Below are 22,559 nucleotides of genomic sequence, written 5' to 3'. Positions count from 1 at the left end.
TGACCTGCTCTGCCACATCAAGGGAAGCTGGGTGCTTCCTTCAACCCAGCTGCTATCTGAACTATATCCCTGTATCCACTACATCGTTCAGAAGGACTGGGGCGGCGGGGGGAGGACTCACTTCTCACAGGGTGCTGAATATACAGGAGAGCAGGATGTTTTGTGTCTATTCTGGCTGAATCTAAGGAAAGTGTAAAGGTCCTGGCTCTTGGTGGGGGGCCTTAATGGAGCTGGCAAATGTTAAAGCCTGATGATTGATGCCGACAAAAATGCATTCGTAGAGAGTGCCGGTACCATTTGTTAGTGCAAGAAGTTTTGCTAATGTAACCTGGTTCTTGGATATGTGAAAAAGAGTAAATAAGAAGGGTCTAGACTCAAGTGAGAAAGTCGTAGCGCTCTAGCTGTTATTGGACTCTCATCAGTGCCAGCCTGCATAGTCAATAGTGAGGGATGATGGGAATTATAGTACAACAGCACCTAGTGGTTCACAGGTTAAATACCCCTAATCTAGACAAAGAATTATCAGTTTAAAGAGAAGTGCGACTACTAAAATTGGAAAAGGTTGAGCATGTAATTTTTGTTTCAACCTTTAAAAAAACCAAAAACTTGACTTTTGAGTTGGAGGGTTGTTTTTTTAAAAAAAGGTTTGTGTCTTTAGGGCTATGCAGATACATCTATCAGCCTGATTTGCATATTTTGGGAAAACGCTTCTGTCATAAGCAAGTGTGATGATGTGTAAGCACTCAGTTTATTGGAAACATTGGCTATAAGTCATCCCCCCCTCCCCCCGTTCTTTTACACACACGTCACACATTGCCCCCGTGCTGTCTTGTGTGTTCAGAATAAGTGCACTGGTTGGTGGGAAGAAGCCTGCATGGGCATGCTCATTGACTTCACTGTCCTAAGCAGAGTGGGGATCCTGTGGCTCTCCAGATGCTTCTTGGTGTCCCAACATCTGGATCCCTTCTCACTCTGCCTTGAAGCCAGCAGCAATGGAAGCAGCACCTTACAGCCACAGGCCCCACATCAACCCTGCTCCTACTCCCAAGCAGATGAAAGGAACCTAGAAGAGGAGAAGCAGAAGGACCATGCTACGATTCACAACAAAACATCTGTCTCACTGTTCCTTCTCACAAACTGGGATAGGAGGTCTTCCATTCTTTTAGCATTGGTAACTCCAAACCATATCTACGTATGTTGTTGTTTTTTTTGTTGCTGGTTCGGCTTAGCAAAGGGAAGGGAGGAAATTAGCTTTCACCTTACCCATAAGAGGCACAAGAGACAGCTATAAGAGACTAGGCAAGTTAGATATGTTTCTAATGAACAAATTCAGAGACATTTCATATTTTTTGCGTCCAAACTGCTGCTCAATAGCCAACTGAAAACCAACTTAGCCCTAACAGATTAAATTTGGTGGCACAAGTTTATTTGGTTTTGTTTTCTTAAAAGAAGGGCAGCAACACATTTTGACTCATGTAATAGGTCCTGCATACTTCCTTATTTTATAAAATTAAACGTTTTACTGTTTCTTAAACCAGGGATGGGGAAGCGGGTGCCCAGGGACCAATTGTGGCGCTGCAGGCCTCTATGTCTGGACCTCAAGGCCACAGCTCTCCCTGGCCCAATTTGCATCAAGTGTTTTTGCCCGCTTGGAATGTTTCCTTAAGTTCTGATGCCTTTTGCTTGACTGTGTAGAAGGTAGAGAGAGGTGTGTGAAAGCGTATTGTTGCACCACCCCAATTTCTGAGCGGTGTAAGATTCTAGGGATTCCCTGGGTTTCATGTTTCCTTTTGGAAATGAAGCACAGCGGGGACTGTGGTGTCTTTAGGATAGATGGCTTATTTACACATGTATACATCCTGAGCCTACGATGAAGGGGTTCACAGAATCAACACCCCAAAGAGGTTGCTTCTCCCAAAGCCACAGCCATGGATTCAGACAGAAATAAACCATTGTGCTCTGACTCTAGCTTTATGCTGTTAACCGCCTTGCTGAATCCAGGTATTCAATGTCTGGCTTGATTAAATTCTAGCACTTACTGGGTCCAGAAATTTAGGGGAATCTGGCACCCCAAAACTCATAACTATATATAGGAAGTAGCCTGCTGTACAAAGAGAAATTTGACATTTCTTTTTGCTCCATTCACTTTTGACTCTGTGCCTGCCCACTTTTGGCATGTGGTCCCAGATGATTGCCCAGAAAGTAATGCAGCCGTCAGGCTGAAAAAAGATTCCACATTCCCGTCTTAAATTAACCATGCAATTTATTTATTTATTTGATGTGTCGAACCTCTTGCTATTTTTAGTGGAATTTGAAGACACTGGCGTTCATTCTCTGGCATTAGTCATCCGTGTTCAAAAGATAACAGCATTTTGAGAATATGTTATTATTTTGTATCCAGTTTTGGCTGGCAAATCCTGTGCTCCAATCCCAAGTATGCAATATACAATTGTAGAATTTATTCCAACACAATGTGTTTGGAATCAAAAGTTTATTTTCCCAAGGTCATAAGACTTATCCAAGAGATATCCTATTTTGTTACCTGCTATATAAAAACAGCACTGATCAGCTTGTTCATGTACATATATTGAAGTAATACAGGTGGTTCTTAAAGCATGTTTAACGAACTTTTAAAAAATGGATATTTATTTTAACATGTATACACTTTTTGTGTACGATTTTCTTTATCAAAACTACCGTATCATACACACTGATCTGAAGCTTAGAGATTCACTGAGTCCTAAACTGCTTAGGAAGTCAATGGCTAAATCAGAATTTGATGTGATGTCTAATTTCGTTCCTTTCTCCACCAGTTTATGAAAATCCTGTATTGTCAGTTGGTCACCCCATTTCTGAACAGCTGTGGTGAACATTATGTACTTCCTTCTTGGCAGGCTATCAAGCTCTGGGTCATTCAGATGTTATGAAGAAGTACAATGTATTTGGTTTGGAATCAAAGCTGTTTGTGCTGACATCTACCTACCCTGTTCACAATATTCACCCAAGCCTGGTCAAATGAGAACATGGTAACTACTTTTGGCTAAAAACCTCAGGGGACTCGGCTCCCAATTAAGTTTTTTTGGAAACAATAAATGGATTTCCATGAGGAGTCTTGGGAGCCATTATTTAACTCACCAGATCCTTTGTTTCCCAGTAACTACTATACTACATATTTGTTTTAAATCATATTTCAGCATACAACTTGAGAGTTTTTAAGAATGATAGGTGGCCAACAAACACTGAGTCCTTAAACGGGGCTTGGCATGAAAGGCAAATCTCAGGTTTAAATGAGGTGGCTTGGCACCAAACGGTGTTGAAGAAAACACTGACTTGATCCACACCAACACATCCAACACACATTTAAAGCACATGACTTCTCCTCAAAGAAGCCTGGGAAAACTGCAGCTCTGAGGGGGGAAAACTACAGTTCCCATTATTCTTTGGGGGAAATCACATGCTCTGAATGCACTTTAAATGTATTGTGTGGATCTGCTATTTGATAATACAAAATTAGGAATTCTATAGCATGAAAACATTTTTGATCATTTCTGCAGTGTTCAAAATGCAGTGTTTGGAAGCACTGTGGGTTTAAGAGGTTGCAACCTTTGCAAACCAGAACAACTGTCACAGGCACCACACACCACCAATAATTAGGCTTGAAATAAGTGGTTTTGTGGGGTTCTTTTAGAAGAGAGCAAAACATATGCAGGAAGGTGGACATATATAGTGATCTACGTATAATGGAAAGACAGTAGTTTTGTTCCAAGCCTTGGTACAGTTCTTAGATAAACTAGTTCAAACACAGCAAGTAAGTATGATCAGGTAGAGCAAGTAATACTGTACCTGCTATGACTCACATGCAGGCAACATTGACATTTTTGACACTTGGTACATTAAGCATGGAAGCAAACACTGACATCCATTATGAAAAGAAATTGCATTTAATAGCGTTCAACGTACTGTGAGTCACAGATCTGTCATTTATTAAATACAACAATTTCAAATAGAAGGGTGAAGTAAATGGTGAGGGAGAGATGTTAATAATTTTTTTGACCTATTTTTGAGAACCAGAAACTGGCAGGTTAGAGATTGTTGGTATGGTGATACACATGGTATGTAAGCTGGACAGATTCTGGTTCATCCACATTGTTTTCAATGGCTACTTCAGGTCCTTCCATTGCCTTCAGTGTGCATTTAATATTAATTGTCATTGGGACCACTGTGTTCAGTTGATTAAGTGGTTAGATGAGTCAGTTTTGACTGATTAAAAATGTATTCCCAATGAAAACAGACATTTTTTTTTTAAAGATATAAATGCTTACAAAAACCACACCATACTCAAAAAGGCACTTTCCCTTTCTAAAGCCTCTACAGAGTTACTGGAGATGGTGAAAGGTTAGATGATATTTGCAGCAGGAGCTTCATAATAACTTCTTTTTTAAAGAGCTTGAAAGCAAGGCTAGAAGGGTGGAGAACAGGCAAACTGCATGCCTAATTAGGTCCTCCAGGCCTCCCCATTTTGGCCAAGCCATGCCCCACAGCCCTAAACCTGACATCGTTTATGGCACCAGGTGTAGATTTAGAAGAAAGCTGGTAGAAGCCAAAAAAGCATTTATGCCTGCAAAGCATAGTGCCCAGGGTTTTGAAAGACCCAGCAATCAGATCACACCTTAAGGCAGGGACAGGTTAAGGTCGCAGCAGCCCTCTTCAGCATGGCCAATGGAAAGCGAAGGTGGAGTCAGTGTAATACAGAGGGACACGTTTCCCATTCCTACCCTATACAGTGGTACGCTTGGTTGTTGAACTTAATCTGTTCTGGGAGTCCGTTTGACTCCTGGAACAGTTTGAAAACCAAGGCACGGATTCCGATTGGCTTCAGGAGCTTCCTGCTCTCAAGTGGAAGCCACGTCGGATGTTTGGCTTCCAAAAAACGTTTGCAAACTGGAACACTGCGATGTTCAGGAGCGGATTTGTTCCGGAGCCAAGCCGTTTGACAACCAGTACCACTGTACAAGCTTTCTTCTGGAATATTATTATTATTATTATTACTCCACCCATCTGACTGGATTGGCCCAGCCACTCCAGATGGCTTCCAACACATCTAAAAACATAATAATGGAAAGAAGTACATTTACTACTACTCCCAGTCTTTTGAACAAGTATCCATACTGTGATGTCGATTGTGACATTGCATTTCACCAATATACTGTAACCCTAAGAGGTTGACAGAATTGCCGTGACTTGTTTGTTCCAAGCCTGCATCTGATAATACCAGGTGGATTATGAGGACGCCTTGCCTCCAAACACAACGAGGCAATAACATCACTACATCACAGCCTACGCTCTTTTCAGCCTCAATTTCAGCTCCGGACCACAATACTTGGAGTAAGCCAAGTACAGAGTTGCTGCAGCCACTTTCATTGGGCTGCAGAGTGGTGATAAAACCACTGGACCACATTGCAGGAGTGTTGCAAACCACAAAGGCTGCGTTTCACCAGCTAATTTTGAGAAGCTGACAGCTGTGACTACTAGTCTCAGTCCGCATCTGCTCTGTGGAGATTCATGATCCAGGGTGGGTTTCTTTCACTCACAAACATGAAGTGTGTTGATAACAACACGACTGTGTGCTCAGCCTTAGACGCGCTTCCACCTCAAACGTGCCATATGAACAGCGGGCTGAGCGAGCTTGGAATCTTTCTGCAAATCTTGTGTTTGTGTGTTTGTAAATAAAACCACTGAAATGACTTTCCACTGCACCCCACCCTCACACGAAATAAAAACCCAGTTTGAAGAACCGCGAACTCCTGCCTGCGCTTCCACCTCCTTCTTCCTCTCAGCTGGGCGAGGACGGGGAGAAAACACGCTTCTGCTGCTGCTCAGTCACAGTTTATGCAGAAAGCCTTGACATGAGCCATTATTTCCTACTGGAAACTGTCACGTTTAGGGAAATGGCGTCAAAAGTAACCAGGAACTTCCGTCTCCAGACGATGCATTTTATCCTCTGTTTTATGTTTTGCCCTTAAGAAACATGGGCGGACAGCACTTCCTGTTTGGATATTTAGCTCTCAAGAAAGTTAGTGCTTGAAGAGTGAGCTGGGAATGCCTGAGCTTGATGATCAATAATCCCTGCACTTAAATTTGTAAGTATTTTCAGCAAAAACATATATCAATTCCTCTCTCAGGTGGTCCGGCTATACAATTTCCCTCGGCTTTTTCTGCAAAGCTTCTCCTGCGAGCTTCTGCCCTCGTTTCGTTTCGTTTCGTTTTTACGTATTCCTTTACACGCTTCCGGACATTTCTTCGCTTTTTTCTTTTTCTTTTTCTTTTTGGAGGGGTTTAATTAAAAACCCGTCATAGACATGTAGGTATGGCTCCCCACTGTGCATAGATCTTTATTTTTGGTTCTACAATTCGTGTTGCAGTTGTGGTGTATCTATTTTGTATCTAGAAAATATGGTGAATCCTGAAACCTTAAGAGCAATGAACAATCTATTGTCGCCTGCCCTGCTCTTGTTTAGTTAAAGGGGGTATGATAAGGATTGCTGCCTCCAAGAGCTTTACTACAACGATGCTGCTACAGTCTGGCAGGTATCTAAGAAAAAAACAGATTCTTTCTAGATTGGGCCCCAGGGCATGGTGTGAATGTACTTGGCTGAAATTAAGGAAATCAAGGTTTGCAGGTTCCTGTCAGGGAACCCCATACATACTGTCTTAACAGGAAGAAATGTAGAATATAAACAGAAGATGGAACACCTATAATTTTCCCCAGGTCTTCTATACTTTTTCCTCTCTTTTAATGTTGCTGCTGTGTCTTCCTGGATTGCAGCTGTGAACAGTTTTTTTTTAAAAAAAATATTATTTTACATACTGTTTGATTTTAGTTGTTGTTTGAAAGCTGCTCTGGGAGATGTTGATTCAAATGTTTTTCTCTGACCTTCTGGCTCAAACTGGACATACCTCCAAAGCAGCAGGCAATAGTATATATGCTAATATAAATAAAGCATAACAAAAATGATAATATAAGTGAAAGCAGGGATAAAAATCAGCTCTGTTGACTAGAAACATGTTAAATTAGGACAGTTTTCACAATGTGTCAAAGCATCATTTCTGACGCAGCTGACCTACAACAGAGAATTCCAAAGTTTTGGTGCCACAGTGGAAAAGGCCCTGGCCTGTGTACCCAACCAACTGAGCCTTTGCTACTGATAGGATATGTAGCAAGCATTTGCTGAAGATTTTAGGTGACAGAATCAAATGGGGAGAAAGTGTTCCAAGTACCCTAGTCCCAAATCATAAGGGTTATAAGGGTGATCACTTGTGCGCTAAATTTTCCTCTGAGACAAACCAGAAACTGGTGAGGCTGGGCCAGCTGTAAAGTCACATGGTCTAAAACCAAACAAACCCCAACCCCAGTCAAAACTCTTGCTGACACCTTTTGCATCGCTTTTTAAGGCAGCCCCATGTTACAATGTGGATGCGATTCTCTTTTCTTTTTTAAGAAATTGGAGATAGGTTACTGTACCAAAGGGAGTGTCCACCCTATGTTAAAATGTTGGTTATCTTTGGGTGGGAACCAGTCCTAAATGTGAATATGTCTGATTGTCTGCTTCGTGCAAGGTGCCCTGATAACTTAAATCAACAAAAGATGCAGCCTTTCATCAATTTGATGCTCACATACTTGTACTCTTCATTTACTGAAACTGATCCAGCTAAAGTACTCTTAGGCTTTTAAAAAAGGTTCCGACCCTGTCTGGGCATAAAAGGCGCATTTGGAAATCAAAGGACCTGTGGTGTCCACTTCACGAAATAAAAACTTGCAATGCTCAGAAGGCAACCCCCCCCCCCAAATAAAACCCCTACATAATCCCTGTAAGTATAACACAGGCAAATAATAGTAATAATCTAGCACCCAAAAACCTTCCCCTATGTTGGAAAGCATTTCTGAAAAAAAGAAAAATTTGGAAGGACAAAGAACATTGGTGGGTGCTGCAGTCCCCACAGGTGCAACATTTAAGTTCTCTCTGTTTATTTTCCTTCAGGATGGATGCCAGGGACAAGCAGGTTCTGCGCTCGTTACGCCTGGAGCTTTGTGCAGAACTGCTGGTGGAGGGCCTTGTCATTCAGTACCTTTACCAAGAAGGCATCCTGACAGAAAGCCACGTGCAAGAAATAAGGTCCCAAGTCACCAACCACAGGAAAACCATGATGCTCCTTGACATCTTACCTACCAGAGGGCCCAAGGCTTTTGAGACTTTTCTAGATTCCTTACAGGAGTTTCCATGGGTGAGAGACAAGCTTGAGGCAAAGCGCAATGAAGTTATGCTAGTGGCACTTGATGGTAAGATTTCAAAACTATTACTGTATTGGGTTCATTCTTCCTTTGATCAAAGAGCTGCAACAGTAGAATTTACAGCTGGAAGGAGTGGACTGGGTTCCTGCACCTTTAATAGATGTGCAGAAGAGGGACTTTCAGTAAGTGCAGCTTGCCACGCAAAGAGCACAGGAGCTCTGCCTTCTCTTTCCATTTGGCACTGCGATCCTACATGTCTCTACATTGGAAGTAAGTCCGCTTGAGTTCAACAGGACGTGCTTCCAGATAAACGCATGTAGGACTGTAAGCTTAGTCTGTTAGCTGGTTATTTTCTACACTGTTGTTTTGTTGTCATCTTCTAATTTTTAAAATCTTAACTGTGTTGCAGTGTGTTTTTGCTTTTCTGCCTTTTTTTTTGTGAGCTACAGTTGAAAGATTGGACAAGAAGTCATCTTATAAAAATAAATATTCAGCCATGTGAGCGCTTCATCCCCTTGGTGAGATCTAGGCTGTTGTCAGCCTAAGTAATTTGTTTGTGATGTGGAGTTAGCTGTTGCAAAATGTGATCCAAAGTCTAGAGTTCTGAGTAGTCAACTTGCTTCAAAACAGATGTCCAGACTGGTGTGTGTGTAAAATCCATTATCTATTTAAAGGGTTCATTTTTACCTTATAGGAAATTGTATGTGCTGTACTGATAACTTGAGTGCTCTCTAAGTAACGGCCACCCCAGTTAGGCAACTCAGGGCATAGAGGATAATCTTGCCTTCTGCCTAGTCTATGCAATTTTCTTATGTTGCAAGAGTTGTGGGGTGAAGCTTTGAGGAAGTGGCAGCCAAGCAGCTCCAGTAATGCAAATGGGCCTAGAACCTATTGGCATTACAGTGGTAACTTCTGAAGATAGCAAAACAAATGTATGTTTAAAAATATTGAGGTAGGGGAGGATATACTATACCCTTTAGATCAGTATTTCCCAAAGTGTGGTACACATACCCCTGGGGTTGCACAAAAGGATTTCAAAGGGTGTATGGTATCTGCTAGATAAAATAGGATCATAATCATGTACCCCTATTGAGAGTTTATTCTTACTGGTGTACTCTGACCAACAAATTATCTTCATCTGAGCCCTTCTCAGAAGATAATTTGGTGGTCGGGGTACACCAGTAAGAATAAACACTCAAAAAGGGTACATGATTATTGTAAGTTTGGGAAACATTGCTGTAGACAAATGAGGCTAAAAAGAGATTTAAGGCAGACTTGTGTACATTGTCATTCTAGATGATGCATTACATTTCTATCACACCTTTCCTTCTAGGAACTCAAAATGGTGCTGCCCCATCTCATTTTATCCTCACAACAACCCCATGAGATAGAGACAGGGATTGGCTGCGTGAACTTCATGGCTGAGTGGGGATTTGAACCTTGGTCTTAGTCTAGCCAGGGGTGTAGCTAGCTGCTCTGGCACCCGGAGTGGCGGGGGCGAGGCGAGCCAGCCACAGGGGCGCCACGGCAATCCGCGCACCGGGGGGCACCGCAGTGATCCACCCAGGGGAGTGGCGCAGCGCGGCAAGCTGCCCATGGAGTCCTCCTGAAACTGCAGAGTGGGGCCCCGAGCCACTGCTTCACTCCCAGGAGAGACGTGTGGCTCGGGCACACTGCAGGCCAGGCCCCGCGGTAAGTGCTGCCCCCCCCCCATGATGTGCCATTTTGTCACCCCCCTCATGGATGACACCCAGGGCGGACCGCACCCCCACCCCTTCCTACGCCCCTGAGTCTAGCCCTCTCACAGCTACACCACACTACAGTGGAACTGATTTTACAGTTGAATTATTGTCTCTATTTGCTTGCAAACGAAAAGGCATCTGTATGAATGAGAGTCATTATAAACTTTTCCTCCTGAAAGATGACTAATTCTCATACAGTAAAATAAAGGGAGAATGGAAAGGGACAACAATAGGATAGCACTGTATAATAGAGACGACTTTGTACAGTGATGGGTTGCTAAACTTGGAATATGTGGGTTTACATCAGATATGTTGTATTCCTTTTTGCAGAGGAAGAATGAGACATGGGGAAAGGGTTCTGAAGTTTTGCTTACATAACTGGTAATTTTCAGACAACTGCTCATCTCTTATTATCTGATTTATATACATACACACACATCCTTGAAGATGCCCTTGGCTTAGAGTCTTGGGATCTTTTCACTTTAGGTTTTGTCTTGGGCTAAGGGATCCAATGGCCTCAGACTCATCACCCTAGTACTATTACTGTGGATTGATGAGCTTGGATGTTCATGGTTACTATGTTTTCGATCATCCCTGTTGAAGGAGAAAGGGCAACTTATATGTGCATAAATGTTTATGTTGTTTTAAGGAGGATAGTTACATTTCAGTAAGAATTCAGGAAGGCCTTTTTTGATAGAGGACAGTGTCCCGTCAACAGCATTGAAATAAGATTTAGGGGTCAGTCCATTTGTCTTGTTTCGGTGGAATTGTGGTGGTGGAGGGGGCAAGCAGCAAAATGTCTTTGGCCAGCTCCACTGACAGTTTTCTAGGATGGATGTTAAATCAATACTCCATATTTTTGGGATAGATTTATGAACAAGGATGACATAATCTTTAACAAGTTTCTGTTACACAATCCTTGAGGTTATGGAGATTGTAACCTTGAATTACTTTCAAGTGATGCTTATGGGAACATTTTTAATAATAATAATAAATAATAATTTGATTATTTCACTTAGAATAATTTCTTTCTCCTCTGTCTCTGTTGACGTGACTCTTCATAATTGTAAAGTATGGCTAACAAAGTTTCCAGCTAGGTTTGGAGTGTTTTCTGGTCTGTATTGATGTTGGTCAGTTCTCAGGCCTGGCTAAGAGTTGGGAATGGGTGGTTGTGAATAGGCTGGGGCAAATAATACTACAATCCCACAGCCTCTTCCTGGTCCCATAGCCATAGTTAGTGCCCATGCCTGTGTTATTCTTGCACAGTTGTACAATTTTTTTGGGAAGAGTAGGAAAAGCCTGGTTTGTTTATATTATTTTCTTTTTCCACTACGTGGGACACCTTGTGTTTGTGGACAGAAAGTTAAATACGTTATTCAGTAACTAATCTACTTCTAATGATTTGTACAATCCCTGTTGTAACCCAGGGTTAGCCAGCTGGCAGCATAGAGTGGGAATTTATTACCAGCGCAGTTTAATCTGGCCTCTGGTAACCCCTATGTATATTAAAGAGATTGTTTCACCAAGGTGGAAAAGAAGCTCATCAAAAGATGTGTACATTTAAAAACGTTTCATCTTTTTTTACTGATGTCAAATGTGCAGTGTGGATTCCTCTCTTGAGCTCGGCAGGAGTCAGCCATTGAACTGCACCACGCTGGGCTCCCTGTTTGGCCTCCTCCCAATGATGCAACTTCACACGTGTGTCACATGTATGGCATCACATACTCCCGACCCATGTCCAATGCATGATGTCACACAAAGATGATGCACACTGCCGCCCCACCCAAATCTTGTACTCAAGGCAGCCCCTCTGCTTCCACCTAAATCTCCTTCCTGGACATTGGTTTTCCCAGCCGCCTTAAATTCCATCATGGAGGGGGCCCCCCTGTGTTCTCTGTGCTCTTTGCTCTGCTACATGCAAAGCTCATCCACTACCACACCTGCAGATGGAAAGCAGAACTAGAGCTGTGTGTCATCACCATATTGCTAACAATGTACTCCAAAATTCTGGGTAATCCCACATAGTGGTTTCATGTAGATGCAGAATCTTGAGGAACTACACATTGAAGTCTCCACAAGGCGGAAGAGTATGCCCCAAGCATCACTCTCAAAGGGCAGAACTGGAAAAAAGCAAATGGGGAGGCTGCTTATCAACCGTCCAGCGTCCTTTTTCTCTCTCCCCGCATCAAGCTTTCATGGTGTAATATGCATTTAGCTGTTGTTGTGCAAGCTTCTGGTGAAGCTCAACTCTTCACTTCCGTTTTTTAGTTTTATAATAATTAAGAAATAATACTTCCTGAGTACAGAAACCTTAGAAAGTAAGGTACATGGTGTAATTTCAAATATAAAATAGTTTTTAACTTAAATCTGTTTATAAAATTACAGTGCGAATTTTGTAAAGTACTATGGAACGCTCCTTACCTGAGTCTTCATGTATCTGAAAGTTCTTGTCTAGATTCAAATCATTCATGTTCCACAGACAGCATTCCTGTTATAATGTACCTTTTGATTATTTATTTGACTTGGATGACCTCCCCAGGCTATTTAGCTAATAACCCCACCTTTTCTGGACTGCAATGTGCAATCTGCTTGTTAGCTTCAGTTAGTAACAAAGCTTGGGCAACTCTTTGTGGATTGCTAATCTTGTAGTTTTAAGTATACTGGTAGAGTTAGCAGGGTCTGTTCCTATATGTAGGATTTGGAAGCAATAGCTTTCTATCGCAGTCATGGGAGCCAACTCCTAGGGGCTGTGGGGGCTTTGGCCCCCACAATAAAATATTTGAGGGGGCTGGGCCCCCACAGGGCTGATGGGCATTCCCATTCAAATGGTGTGTGCGCACTGCGTCATGTGATTGATTATGCACGGCGGGGCTTACCTGGGCCACCACAATATTCTATTCAAGTTGGCACCCCTGATCTCAGTTGTTCCCCAGCAACTGGTATTCAGAGGTATGCCTCCACATTTGGGGTTCAGTTTTGCTATAGTGGCTGTTAGTACTACTAACAACTACTTGTGTAGTTCCCCTCCAAAGCCACCTATTAGAACATATGGTTTGGCTGTCTTGGTTTCTTGATGTATTTTTGCATTTAATGAAAGGTCTGACTCGGTTGGGTGTTGCAGCCTTCTTTTGAGGTTCTGAACAGTCAACAAATGCATGTACGCAGTGTTTTCTATTTTAATTATATTCCTGGAAAAACTCAAGCAGACTACTGTGTGGTGTTTACAGCAAGAGAGAAATGCTGTATGCAGAACATTATTCCATCCCAAAAGTTTGAAAAGGAAGGAAAGATTCTGATTTTGTGCCTTGCATAGAGTTAGTATAATCAGATTCTATGAGGGATTCTCAAATGTTGTTGGGCCTGTTTGTTGAAGTGGGACAGATATGGGATTGTTTTATTCAACAGTGTGACATGATTTGTACAGTGGTACCTCAGGTTACATATGCTTCAGGTTACATACGTGTCAGGTTACAGACTCTGCTAACCCAGAAATAGTACCTCGGGTTAAGAACTTTGCTTCAGGATGAGAACAGAAATTGTGCTCCGGCAGTGCAGCAGCAGCAGGAGGCCACATTAGCTAAAGTGGTGCTTCAGGTTAAGAACAGTTTCAGGTTAAGAACGGACCTCCGGAATGAATTAAGTACTTAACCCGAGGTATCACTGTATACCGATAATTGTATATGTTTGTATGTTATGTAGTGACCAGGGATCATTTTCTGATGAAGAGCAAGGTATAAATTTGCAAGACCCACGTATGTAGCTATAGGATCAAGGCATTCTTTAAGAACAACCACATGTAAATTGTATTACATAAGTACAGTTGTACCTTGGCTCCCAAACGCCTTGGGAGTCAAACATTCCGGCTCTCGAACAATCAAAAATCGGAAATGAGTGTTCCAATTTTTTAACATCCTTTTGGAAGCCGAAAATCTGCCACTGTTTCCGTATTTTTTTTCCGGTGCGCCTGCACAATCTGAAACCAATCAGAAACTGCGCCTTGGTTTCCTAACGTTTCGGAAGTGGAACGGACTTCCAGAAAGGATTCCGTTCGACTTCCGAGGTATGACTGTAATTGTGCTCTACTTTATCAGGTTATAGAAGACATAATGTTACAAAATAATATGTATATTGTTTCTATAACTTGTAATCTACAAACCGTTTCATACAACTGCATTAAAAACCAGCTTAGTTCCATTACAGTCCCAAGAATTCGGAGCAAAGACTGAGAGGTGAGATGATAGCCATCTTCAGATATCAGATGGGCTGTCACATGGGTGATGGAGCAAGCTTGGTTTCTGCAGTTCTAGTGGCTAGAACCTGAACCAATGGATTCCAGTCACAAGCAGTGAGATTCCGACTAAACATTAGGAAGAACTCTCTGTTGGTTAGAACTATTTGACAGTGGAATGGAGCAGCTCGGAAAGTGATGGACTCTCCTTTATTGGAGGTTTTTAAACAGAGGTTTGTTGGCCACCTGTCAGGGGTTTTTTTAGCTGTGATTCCTGCATTACGGGGGGGGGGGGTGGACTAGATGACATTTTGTGTTGCTTCCAGCTGTACATTTCTATGAGTCTAACTTAGCTGGTTTGAAATTAAATGCAGTACTTGGCTTTAAGCTGATGTTTGTGAGATCAGGCGGCCCCATGTTCATATGGGCAATTGTAAAGGAGATTTCTCCCCCCACCCACCCTTTTTAAGGTATGTGTGATTGTTCAAACAAGAAGTAGCAAAAGGAAGTGGGATAGCTGTGTAGATCTCGATTTCAGACTACCTGCGTTTGTGCCGTGCTACACAGTAGGATTTTGATTACAACAGAATTATCTCTAGGGTTGGATGAGAAGGCCCCAAAACTATTTCAATCCTGTTTATGTCATCATAGATGTATTTACCTTGTGAATAATAATAATTTGTGCCAAATACTAATCAACCTCACAGCAGTATTACTTCCTTAGAGAATATTTCCAGTGTGGGTGATCATGACAAAGAAATATAACCGTCTAAAAGCCTCTGCATAATATTTATGATTATCAGGAAAAGCCCTGGTTGTTGGCAGGAAAGTGGAGTTCTTTCTAGGAACAGCAGAATGTTACATGATGTGTATTTCTATAATGCAGAAAATGTGTGCTATGGAATTGTGTCTTCTAGGATTGCTTTCTTAGTTAACTTCTTTCCAGAATCTTTTCCTTTTCTCCTTTCTGAGTTCCACCTCTAAACCCCATTTATATAGATAAAAGTTAGATGCTGAGAAATAGCACATAGTCCCTGTACATAGGAATCTCGACATTGGTGAAAGGTTCTAACCCATCCTCTTTTCTGACATAAAAGGTTTTTGGGGAATGTGGATGTTAACTGATGAGCATTCAGTCTTGTGAATCCTTTGTTGCAGTTAATAGTGAAGTTAGGATGCAGCTTTCCTGCCTATTTGTTATTTGTGAATAAAAGTATTGTGGCGTTTGCTGTATTTATTTATATGTAAATATTCCTCCCATCAGTTTGCCCTAGTTTATGCATTTTTCTTTTTTTGGGGGGGGGGGGAGGGACTGGGATTTCTATTAAATTAAAGTTACCAAAATAAGAATTGGAAGTTTAGTAACTGTGAATGTACATTTGTTTCCCACTTCATATTTTATTTTTTTGCTTTTGCCAGTGGCGTATAATTAGATTGTGATTCTAAGACAGCAGTGCATTTACAAGGATCACAGTGAACAAATAAGACTTGCTTCCAACTAGACATGCGTAGGATTGCCATGCATGAAAATGATCAGAAATAATTAAAAGCACATTTTCTTTGAACTATTTCCCAACCAAAGTTAAAAATATGGTTAAGTTCTCTTGAGTTCAGGGGTGATTTAAGTACATACAGAGTTAAGGATTCTATCAGGCTTCTCCAGATATGGAAGATCTCAATAATTTTAGACCAGTGGCAAATCTCTGCTTCCTGAGCAGTCCTCAAGAGAGTGCCCTGCACAATGGCTTGTGTCGGGAGAGAGTCAGGGGAGTGTGACTCTGTTGATTTTCCTTTAGCTTTTTTGATCCTGTCCCAGCTTGCAATGCTTCTTCTCCTTCTTGGGTGGCTTTCTCCAGAAAGTGGTGCTTTTTTGGTGGGGCAGGGGCGGGATAAATGCTTAGAGTCGAGATTTGTAGTCTAGTACCATCCGCAGTGCCACAGGTTCCCCATTCCTGCTCTCAAAGCATGCTTCCTGGTTTGGTCATATGGAAGTGATTCTTAGCCTCTGAGGCTATCGGAAGAGTGTCTGTTTACAGTTGTAGAACAAGCAGCTGTATTCGTATTTGTTTTTCAGTTTATACAGCCAGCAGCATAAGAGATGAGTTCTCCGGCTGTTAAGCCAAATAAAAGGAAAGAGCTAATGGTATCTACGAACACGGGGGAGGAGTAGTGGGTGGTGGTGTTTATAACAGAGTGAGTGTAATGAGGGGAGTATATTTCCTAATAACAAGCATAAACCATCACACGCAACGTGCCTCCACTAGCCCTGAACTCTGATCTGAGTGGCCTTCCTGGATCACTGATGACGTAGAAATGCTGCTACAGTTGTTGGAGTCACTAGATGTTGGCTCAGTTCCTCAAGTTTTAATCTGAAGTTTTGTTGTTGTTGGCCAGTTGATTGCAAACACAAATGTGAGTTTCTATTTCTGTTAATAAGATATTTTATCTTATTTGGGAACCTTTGCTCAAAACATTATTTAATACATGTTTGTTTCCTTTTCTACCTCCTCCACATTGGATATCTTTATCTCAGAATAGACGGCATAATGTGTATCTTTCTATTAAAAGCATGTTTTCTTAATGTTACCATTTCCGTTCCCTTAATTTCTTATTCGTTTTTCACTGCTATGGTTGGACATGAGGTAATAAGCTCATACCCAAATCTGATTTACTCATACAATCATCTCTGATCCTTTTGGGATGGACAGCAGAGAATGGAAAGGATCTAGTTCCTTGTTCTTGTTCTTTCCTCAGATTCATTCATAGAGCAGTTGAATCTGCAGCACACAGATAATATCCCTTGCTTCCAAGAAAAAGAAATCCATTTATGGCAGGCACTTGTTCCATTATTAAAGCAGCAGATGAGACTGGAAAGTTTTGACATAGATTTCAAGATTTTTTTTATTACTACGTAACTTACAGACAAGTTCTTGGTGCTAAATTATTCAACATGTCAAAGTGACCCAGTGCATTTCCTTCCCATCACTGCTTCTATTATTTAGCCTTTCCCTAATGCCAGCAATGCTAGACTATAACTGTCTGGTTTGACTTTCATGTGTCTGAATACTTTCCTTCATTGTGACCAGTATTTATTTCTTGGCTATTTTTCTACTACCTGTTGGCCCATCTCTACCAGCTGATGAACTTTATTGAAGGAGTGGTATATAAATGCCAGAAGTAAATACCAGGCGGCTGCACCTCAAATTCTGAGAGGTGCATCTAAGTTATTTGCAATGCTGGGGTGCAGTTCATAAGTTGCATGTGGCTGCACACGATTCTCCATGGTGATGCAAGGAATCTTGTGGTGAACCTTCCGAACTGGAAGTCCCTTCATGGGTGCCACTAAAATAATGACCACTCCTTGGATTGTTTGTGCAGGTGGCAATCTATAGAACTGCAGAGCAAGGGGGCCAGCTCATGGAGGCCAAGCTGTTTCCCCCTCCCCAATATATTTTGTGAGGGGGCTGGCTCCTCCTCCTCCTGCCATGGAAGGAGGCCCATTGTGGGAGAGGAGCAACTGTGGCCATTGAAGCAGTGCCGTGCTTGGCTCTAGGCTCGGCCTCCTCCTGAAGATGTGATGTCATGCGCATGACATCACACACACGTCGTGCATCACACAGGCCCCCTAAATCTTTGACACAAGTTGCTGCCTCTGCTGCAAAGTTTGAATATTACTGCAAGAACTATGATACAACATGGGTTTTGATCAAGAATGAGCAACTCCCACTCCCATCATCTTAAGCCAGGGTGGCCAATGGCCAGATATGATGGGAGCTGTAGTCCAAACAAACCTCAAGGGCCACATGATTTATTTAGAGCAAACAATGTGTTAAGTACAATATTATTAAAATGAATGGTTGCTTCGTACTTCAAAGCTTATTCTTCATTCTGGAGCATTATGCATCTCTCTCTCTCTCTCTCTCTCTCTCTCTCTCTTTCCCTTTCCCTTTCCCTTTCCCTTTCCCCATATCTCAAATGTCCTCATAATGTCTCAGCATACATGCCTACAGGAAAAAGTCCTAGTTTGTGTGGCACCCACTGTGCCAATATGAAGTTTGAATTGTTTTTTGTTTAACTCGGGAAGGGCTGTGCCTGAAACTGTACATATGAAACTGTGAGGCAATATTTGTTTTACAGCTGCCTTTACTTTCCTCTTGATAAATAGAGGATTCATGTTTCCCCTTGTGCTGTCAGCCTTCTGATATTTCTGAATAATAGCAACAGTTATGAAAATTTGCCTTGTAGATTAAGTGTAAAATATGTCACAGATCTCAATTAACAAGCAGCAAAAAGTCGCTGTATATCCCTGTCCTCTCAGAAGAGTGCTCTTTTTCATAACTCAGGCAGCCTGGAATTTGTGGGGTAGCTCAGACGGGGTGGTGGGAGCAAAGAGGGAAGAGGGAAGGAAGTTAAGGAAGAGTGAAGACAGGAAACACACCTTGTCTTCTCAGCACCCTGAGACCTTCCTCTGCTGTGCTGCAAAGTGCTAAAGGACTGCTAGCCTTAAAACAATTTTCGTGCTTTTAATACTTGTGAATTTTGGAAGCGAAAGCTCCAGAGGTCAAACATCAGTAAAGGTAAAGGTAAAGGGACCCCTGACCATTAGGTCCAGTCATGACCGGCTCTGGGGTTGTGGCACTCATCTCGCTTTACTGGCTGAGGGAGCCGGAGTACAGCTTCCGGGTCATGTGGCCAGCATGACTAAGCCGCTTCTGGCGAACCAGAGCAGCGCACGGAAACACCTTTTACCTTCCCACCAGAGTGGTACCTATTTATCTACTTGCACTTTGACGTGCTTTCAAACTGCCAGGTGGGCAGGAGCTGGGACCGAGCAACAGGAGCTTACCCCGTCATGGGGATTCAAACCGCCAACCTTCTGATCAGCAAGTCCTAGGGAAATAAAACCCTTTCATTCTGAATCACAGAACTGTACTGTTATGGTTTATAGCTTCATATATTGCTATTAACTGTGAATAGTTGAGTTCTTCGTGTTTTGCAATGAAGGCATACAGTCTTGTTGCAGTATTTCATTTAAATAGTAACCTTGCCTCTCTAGATCGAAGCGTTCTATTCCTCTGTTTGATGAAATTTGGCTTCAGTTTTGCAGAGGTTTCTTTCTTCATAGCACTTTATTTTCATTGTTAAATTTCTGCTTTTGATTACAATTTTTTGTGTGTTTAAAGTCTTATATATCTCATAAGTAAAGCATAAAATTGTGTGAAAAACTATTTGAAATTTAGAGTACTTCACTGTAGCTAGACATAATTTAGAGTACTTCACTGTAGCTAGACATAATCCTTATGTACTCCAAATCAAGTGGAACTTGTCTCTGGCCTGAGGCATCCTGTGGCAAAAGCTCACTTAAGGATTTGATAATTGCCCAGTTTGTGCTCTCATCATAACATATTGAAGCCCAACAACTGGCACCAGCTCCACACCAAATCATATTTCACTTGTGTTAAAAGTAAGGCAAGTTTTTATTAGGTTCCTGAGGTGAGAAAATGCCTTCATTTATATGCGTGCTCAATCAGAAGAACATATGCCACATCTTTTGTATCACATCATTTTTATTCTTCCTCAGTTCTTTTGATACTGCAAATTAATATATCATCGCTTTCATCCAAGTGACAATGTGCAGGGACGTCTTCTTCCAAGAATAACCTGCCCCCTCACTAGTCTGGCACAACTATTTCTCTGTCACAAAGAACATTCTTCAAAATAGCTTAAAACGAGAGGGGTAGTGAGTGAAGAGCTTGGAAACTTGGGGCTTATCCATACTTCTGCTTGTGCCGTGTCCAGAAGCACCGTCTGAATGGTTTTCTGCTTGACCTGGGCTTTCTAGGCACAGGTCTGAGCGGATTTCCCCTTGCCCTTCTCCTTTCCAAGGAAAACCCACTCTTTAGAGATAGATCGGAACAAATGGCAATCCAAGGGAAACCCAAATTGTCGTTGGCTCCGATTGAGTGTTTTTCAATGAATAGGAAAACAGAAAGACAAGAGGAAGTATGAATAAGCCCTTACTTCCCAGAGAGCAATTGCAACGCAATTCGCAGATTAACTATATCAAATATTTGATGTTTTAGATATTCCTCTGAGTTCTTTAGTGCCATCCTCCTGAAAAAGAGAGCCATTAATACTGGAAACTTCCATAAACCAAAACTGACTCCTTCGTGGGAGCAATTGTGCTGTCACAACTGATGGGAGTTGTGTTTTGATTCCAGACTTCGATTTCAGCATTGCTTAAAATAATGTTTTGAGGCGGTACAAGGTTTCTCCTCTTTTGTTTTTTCTGTGCTGAATTTTTAAAGAATGCATTTGCTCTGAATGTTTCTTTGAATTGCTTCCAGAACATAAACACAAGGCATGGCTTAATACCTAACCTTTCTGGAATGTATTTTACATTACGAAGCTAGGAGTGCCTTTCATTATGGATTTCCAATTAAATTATTCCCTGGTTGTGTCTAAAATAGTGAAATGGCTGTTGCCTTTCTGACTCTGGTCATCTTACCTCAAAAAGGATGTAACACAGCGATTTAGAAAAGGGCAACAAAAATGACCAAGAGGATGGATCAGCTCCCCTATGAAGGAAGATTACAACAGTTGGGGATTTTTTTGTTTAGAGAAAAGGCAAGTAAGAGGCAAAATTATGATTTTTCTGTAGAAAGTGGATAGAAATAGACTTTTCTCTCCCTCCCTCCCTCCCTCTCATAACACTAGATTCAAGGCAGATAAAAGAAAGTACTTCTTCCCACAGCACATTGTTACAACTACAGAACTCACTCCCACAAGAGGCTATGTCCTCTGATGGCTATGTTCTCCTACCAGGGTCGGAGGCAGTGATGCTTCCAGTTTCCGGAAACTGCAGGAGTGGTGAGTGCTGTTGTGCTATGGTCTTGCTTGTGGGCTTCCCATAGGCTTTTTCAGAAAAATGGAGGACCCAAAAAAGCCAGTTTGTCTGGCCTCCAAAACCTCATTCGATGGTGGCGGCGGCAAAAAGAAATAAATCTAAAGTATTGATTGAGCTGCCAGTCCAGTGCCCTGATGGGGATGCAACTCAAGCTCTCTCCAGTCAACAGATTCATAATTTGATGGGTGGGGAGGGGATGATAAGCTCTCTGAGATCAGCTAAGGAGGGAGACTGTGTGCTTGCAAGTATAGGACGCCCCTCCCCAAACTGCTAGCATGTAGTTCTCCAGGGTAGATGCCAAAGCCAATGGCGAATTCCTCAGCCCAGAAATGGTTAGCCATTCCTACGATAGACAACTTAAGGTCACGTGAACAACTCCCACTAAAATTTGCTGCGGGGAATACAGGTATGCAGTTATTAAAGGGCAAGTCATCCTAACCTTAAGCAAGGCATTGTCTACCAGCAAGGAAGACTGTTATGCTAGGTGTGCTTACTAGAGAGAGCAAGACCCACTGAACAAAGTGGGATCATTTCTAAGAAAACGTGTGTAAGTTTGGGCTGTTGTTCTATTTCTACTGTAACTGTTAGTTAATTAGTATTAATGAAGACTTCTGCAATTTTGCTCTTGCGATCAACTCAAATGGTAGCAGCATAGCCTTGAAGAGACAGTTTTGTTAATGTGCAATCAGTTTTAGCGCAAAATTGCAGTTGTCACAAAGCATTTCCTTGTATTGAAGAGTTAGTTAAGTATAAAGCTCTCAAGTTCAAGGGGGCAGGAGCTGTCTTAATGAAGAACAGCTTCAAAGGTTTTCAGTAAAGATAAAATTCCAGGAAAGGTGCAACATGTTTCCCTACTAAGAATTTTCTGTTTTGCATTTTCTAAGAAATCTTGATGACATCAGGAATGGTGAAGTTCCTCTCTCCCTTTTTGGAACAGTTGCATGTAAGAACAAGTGAAAGATTTGGAGGCAGTCCAGGACTCATGGAAGTCAATGGCAAAATTCTTGTTAGGGTGTGTGTGTGTGGTTCTTGCTGTCATCCTTGAGCTGGTTTAATTAAGAACAAGTGCCTATTTATTTATTTGCTTCTAGGTTGAGGCTTTTTGGGATGTCAGGCACACCTCAAACTACATCAGACAGTAACAACCTCCACACTGATCTAGGTAGTTGGAATGACAAACCAGGGACTGTGAAGATCAGTGCAAGTAGCATAGTTCAAAACAGTGATCTTTGGCACACAAGCACCACACTAAAGTTATACCTTTGCCATGGATGGTGCTATATACTGAATGTAAATACCCTACTGTAGTGGTTCCTGTCTGACAGCAAAATACTGTCTTACTAAGAGTTCTAGTGAAATTCTTTATTTGAAAATGTTGAATCTTTTAGTATT

The 22,559-nt window shown here is 41.8% G+C and overlaps 1 protein-coding gene across 2 annotated transcripts in view; it reads left to right on the top strand.

Annotated features, from left to right (window-relative positions):
* Nucleotides 1-5,620: 5,620 nt before the first annotated feature.
* The window catches only part of CRADD (CARD and death domain containing adaptor protein), a 38,296-nt gene continuing 21,357 nt past the window's right edge, over nt 5,621-22,559 (top strand). The window contains exons 1-2 of one of the 2 annotated variants that reach the window (XM_081878332.1): nt 5,621-6,140; nt 8,040-8,338. In XM_081878332.1, coding sequence (XP_081734458.1) covers nt 8,041-8,338 — 298 coding nt within the window. In that variant the 5' untranslated portion in view covers nt 5,621-6,140; nt 8,040. Of the gene's footprint in view, nt 6,141-6,569; nt 6,589-8,039; nt 8,339-22,559 lie in introns of those variants that run through there. The other variant, XM_081878331.1, reaches the window with a different exon arrangement.

The sequence above is a fragment of the Podarcis erhardii genome (genome assembly GCF_964252035.2).
Source record: "Podarcis erhardii genome assembly, chromosome: 10".
Lineage (NCBI taxonomy): Eukaryota > Metazoa > Chordata > Lepidosauria > Squamata > Lacertidae > Podarcis > Podarcis erhardii.
Note: the sequence above shows the minus strand (reverse complement) of the source record. Positions and strands in the feature narration are given on the sequence as shown.